The 5,333-nt window shown below is 38.7% G+C and overlaps 1 protein-coding gene across 1 annotated transcript; it reads left to right on the top strand.

Moving 5' to 3' along the window:
* Positions 1 to 1,055: 1,055 nt before the first annotated feature.
* On the top strand, positions 1,056 to 1,885 carry dnajc30b (DnaJ (Hsp40) homolog, subfamily C, member 30b). The gene has a single exon (XM_042738992.1). The coding sequence runs from the start codon at positions 1,105 to 1,107 to the stop codon at positions 1,759 to 1,761; it is 657 nt and encodes a 218-aa protein (XP_042594926.1). The 5' UTR covers positions 1,056 to 1,104; the 3' UTR covers positions 1,762 to 1,885.
* Positions 1,886 to 5,333: the final 3,448 nt, after the last annotated feature.

The following is a 5,333-nucleotide window of genomic DNA, read 5'->3' as shown; positions in this document are numbered from 1 at the left end:
CCTCACCAGGGGATTATTTAACTTAAGTTCCTTAACAGCATGTGAGACTCCCTCTATACAAACAGAATTATCACACCGTTGCTTTGTCTTCACTTTAGATTTAGTATTATTAAGGCTATCTAAGAAATCAGAGGTATTTTTTTCATTAAATCTGGATTCATAACGAGAGCTATAGAAGGATGCACAATAACCAGCACTAGATCTCGGGTCATGTGTTAATATACCATTAATATTCAACTGTGAAACTGTATCTTTTAAATGACTTTCTTTTTCTAATTGAAAAAAAATAAGCTGTTTTGTTCACCCTTCTCCAGCATCTCTGTCTGGATCTAATGAAGGCCCTCTGCTCTCCATTGATAAATATCATCTAAGAAACTCCAAAGAAAAAATACTGACATCTTTTAATTATCACAGAAAACATTCTAATATCTTCAATGATTATATATAATCATTGAAATTATATTTTCTTTTTCATATTTCCTGGCTAATACACTAACATAATTTCTTAAAAAATTCCCAATTTCAAACTTCAGTAATTCTCAGTTATTACAATAATGACGGCTTCACTTTTCTTCAATGGAAGTGGATGAAGCTGCGTCGTGCTTTAAAAATGTATTATTTGTTTTTTTCTCTTATGACAATTCTTACCATAAGGATTGGAATATTATTTAGTTAATCTGCTGCTTTTGATAGCTAAATTTAGTATTCATAAATGTAAATTTGGAGGAAATAAGCCTTTATTTTGCAATACCTAAATACAATATTGGGGCTGAAAAATAAGAAAGCTGCAAAATGCGTTTCAATCTGTAAACATTTTCACATCTTTGTTTAACTTTTAAATTTGTCACTGATTATGTATATGTATTTTTAAGTCTGTTTATGTGCTTTACTTTTTGCACCCCCTGACTGCAGTTGTAATTCCTAAAAGTCAAAAAAAAAAAAAAAAAAAAAAAAAAAAAAAAAAAATTAAGGTGCATCGTCCTTTTTTTTTTTTTTACAGCACAACACTGCTGGCCAATGGTACGCCGTTTCCTGTGAGCCGCGTCTCTGATTGGTTCATATCTTTGTTTTGCCGGATGTGGGGTCTCTGGAGCTGCAGTGGTTATGGCGGAGGTCGCCGGCTGTCTGAGGAACGGAGCACACAAACTCTCTGTCGTTATAACACTACGGAGACGTTATCATCATCTGTGCGCTCCTGACAGGACTCCCGGAGTGACCGAGCACACGCGGAACCGAGGCTACAGCAGCGGGCCGCGCGAGGACCCCGCTCCTCTGCACCGGAGCCCAACCGAGTACTACGACATCCTGAGGGTCTCGCCGAGCGCCACGCCCGCGCAGATCAAAAGCGCTTATTACAAACAGTCCTTCATCCATCACCCGGACCGGAACCGGGACCGCAGCGAGGACGCGGCGCGGCTCTTCGCGCTCGTCGCCGAGGCCTACAGCGTGCTCGGGGACAGCGGCCTCCGGAGGAAGTACGACCGCGGGGTCCTCAACCGGACCGACGTGCAGAGCGCCGGGAGACCGTCACCCTCGCGCGCGTCCACGCCTCGGCGCGCGCCCTTCGACTTCGACGCGTTCTATCAGGCGCACTACGGCGAGCAGCTGCAGAGAGAGCAGCAGATGAGACGCAGGCGCGAGCAGACGCGGCAGCAGCAGCAGCACACGCTCCGAGCCTGGAGGAGGATGAAGATGAACGAGGTGACAGTGGCCCTGCTGCTGCTCTGCGGAGGCGGCATCCTCATCAGCCTGAGACCCTGACTCCTGACCCCTTCTGGAGAAGTGCAGCCAACTAACTGAAACACAGAGTCTATTATCAGCAGTTAAAACTGTACACTGTACAATTTTGTGCATCATATAAAATGTATCTGATCCTGTACCATAACCTGCAGCTGATTAATGAGCATTGCTGTCAGAGTTAACCTTCTGTGAGATTAATTTTAATATACACTACCAGTCAGAAGTTTTTGGACTGTAAGATTTTAATGTTTATTTATTTTTTTTCTCAATTTGCATTTATTTGATCCAAAGTACAGCAAATGCAGTAATATTGTGAAATATTTTTACTATTTAAAACAACTGTTTTCTATTTGAATATCTATTCAGTGTAATTTATTCCTGTGATTTAACAGCTGTATTTTCAGCATCATTACTCCAGTCACATGATCAAAACATTTATTATTATTATTATGATAATGTTGAAAAGTATTCCAGGTGTCTTTGATGAACAGAAAGTTCAGAAGAACAGCATTTATCTGAAATCTGAAATCTTTTGTGACATCATAAATGTCTTTATCTTCACTCTTGATCAATTTAAAGCATCCTTGCTTAATAAAAGTATTTGTTTATATAACATACAGAGTATAATGTTACAAAAGCTTTCTATTTTCAGATAAATGCTGCTTGAATCTTTCTATTCATCAGAATCCTGAAAAAAAAAATACTCAGCTGTTTTAAATATTGATAATAATAATACGTGTTTTTTTGAGCAGCAAATCAGAATAATAGAATGATTTCTGAAGGATCGTGCGACTGGAGAAATGGTGCTGAAAATGAAGTTTTGATCACAGAAATAAATTGCATTTAAAAAGATATTCCAATTGAGAACAGTTATTTTAAATAGTATTACTGTATTTCTGATCAAATAAATGAGCAGAAGGGACTTCTTTAAAAACATTAAAAATCTTGCTGTTCAGAACGTTTTGACTGATAATGTAAATAAAAGCAATATTTATTCAGCATATCTGTTGCTGATGTTCATTTACAATTCCAATAATTAGAACAAAAGAGCTATATATGAAATAATATTTAATTTTGTATATAATATACTATATCATGGGTTTTTGGTTTGTGCCTCACGTCAGTATAAAATGATTTTTGAAAACAAGCTTTGCTTCACACACCCACTATAGAGATTAATCTGTGCAATCGTAATGTGTTTATAAGGAAAACCTTTCTTTGTGGTTCTTCCTTTACTTTATTCACAGAAATATAAAGTTTAATGTGAAGGTTGATACAAAATCCCAGAATGTTGAAAACTGATTCCACTCTGTCAGCATCAAGGATTGATATAAAACAGAACTCAGTAGTAGACAGCGTTAAATAAAACGAGATGTGTGGGATCTACAGCTGCAGCTACAACACATCACTACTTTTCAGTTATTAAACAACAACGAGGATGATGATGATGATGATGATGATGAGGGCACACATCTGTCATGTCGCATGAGACATCAAGCACAATATACTTTCTCCCCAAATATGTGATTGGTGTCATTATTAGTAATAAACAGTGTCAGGTTTGCATTCAGTGTTGATTTTAAAAGCCAGTTAATTCAATCCTGGCCTGTTTTCCCACTTTATTATTATTATTTTATTTATTTATTGTCGCTCCGAACACATTTAAGTTTCTTTCTTCTGTTGAACATAAAAAAGGATACACTGAAGAACGTTGTTGACGGTAGCCATTGACGTCCATGGAGAAAAACACTATGGAAGTCAATGGCTGCCAGCAGCTGTTTGTGTATTTCATACATTTATTCGTTTGTGTTCAACAGAAGGCAGAAACTCTCACAGGTTTGCAACAGCATTATAGAGAATAAATGAATTCTTCTTTTTGGGTGAACTGTCCCTTTAAATAAGACACTCTGCCACTGATGGAGAACAGATGATGTTCAGAAGCCCTTCCTGCAGGAAAACGTCACAAAAATGCCAACAGACGAGTGATGAAAAACAGCACATTTACACTCTATTGTATAAATCAACATCCCAAACTCTATCAATGTCCTAAATTACTAATATTAGAATAATGTGTAGGTGAACATAATTAAAACATAATAAGCATAAAGTCTGCTAATACACACGCTCTGGACAGCTGCTGATCTGCCACACGCCTGAAGACCACCGATGAACATCTGCTGCTGAAACCCATCAACTCTGAATCCAGAGCGAGAGACAAACACTGCCAGATCTACAGTCCTCTTCTCTTACACCACACAGATGCACGAGTCCTGATGATCCTGATGATGGTGGAAACTGAAAGTGTTGTGGTTAATGTGGAGCCGTTTACTGTCACTGAATGAAGAGAACACGAGCTTGTGCTGCAAAACACCTGAAGAAATGCACAAGGACTGACTCGACTTCAAAACAGAGTCTGATCAAAGACTGCAGCTCTCAGATGATCATTTACTTCTTAAATCATTTTTTAGGATGTGTTGGTATATAAAGAAAGATCAAATATACACTACCGGTCAAAATTATGGAATGATTAATATTTTTAATGTTTTCTGAAAGAAGCCTCAGCAAAGCTGGATTTTTTTTTGATCCAAAAACAGTAATAACAGTACATTTGTGAAATATTATTACAATTTAAGTGAATCTGTTGTAAACTGTAATTTATTTCTGTGATCAAAGCTGAATTTTCCTTCAGTGATCCTTCAGAAATCATTCTGATACGCTGATTTATGATCAGTGCTGGAAACTGTTTTTGCAGCTTATTATACAACCATGATGTACTACCATTCAAAAGAATAAATAAAATAAAAGTCATTTATACTTTTATTAATTAAGGATGCATTCAATTGATCAAAAGTGACAGTAAAGACATTTATAGTGTTACAAACGATTTCTATTTCAAATAAATGAAATATTCATCTGTGAATCCTGAAAAATAAAATGTATCAGTTAACACAAAAATTGTGTTCAACATTGATAATAATCAGAAATGTTTCTTGAGCAGCTAATCATCATATTAGAATGATTTCTGAAGATCATGTGACACTGAAGACTGGAGTAATGATGCTGAAAATACAGCTGTTCATCACAGAAATAAATTACAGTTTAACATAGATTCACACAGAAAACAGCTGTTTTAAACTGTAATAATATTTCACAATTTTTACTGCATTTTCATCACATAAATGCAGCCCTGGTGAGCAGGAGAGACATGTCTCAGTACTAAACATGAGTGAAGCGCACGCATCCAATCAGAAACCACACTCAGACGCCTGATCAGTTTGGAGTGTGCTGTAACAGTGAAGCTCTGTCTCTCGTGAAGCAGCAGCGTCAGTAGAAGGAGTACTGGTTCTCCACAGCTCGAGTCCGGCGAGGGCCGTCGCTGTCGTGGTAGTCTTCGGCTCCGTCGGCCCCGGGCTCCAGCAGTCTCTCGGCGCTGCTGCTGCGGCTGTGGAGGCCGGCGCTCGGCTGAGCCATCGGAGACGAGGACGAGCTGGAGGACAGCACTGTGTCTGACGGAGCAGCGGCGCCCGAGAGCTGGAGCGTCGACTGGGGTTCGGCCCCACACACGGAGGAGTCCCCCGGGGCCACAGATACTT

Source organism: Cyprinus carpio, chromosome B15 (genome assembly GCF_018340385.1).
Source record: "Cyprinus carpio isolate SPL01 chromosome B15, ASM1834038v1, whole genome shotgun sequence".
Lineage (NCBI taxonomy): Eukaryota > Metazoa > Chordata > Actinopteri > Cypriniformes > Cyprinidae > Cyprinus > Cyprinus carpio.
The sequence above is the reverse complement of the archived record's forward strand: the minus strand, read 5'-3'. Positions and strand labels throughout refer to the sequence as shown.

What these genes read in the sequence shown, in the direction of transcription:
- dnajc30b (XM_042738992.1), top strand. Translation starts at nt 1,105, where the DNA reads ATGGCGGAGGTCGCCGGCTGTCTGAGGAACGGAGCACACAAACTCTCT.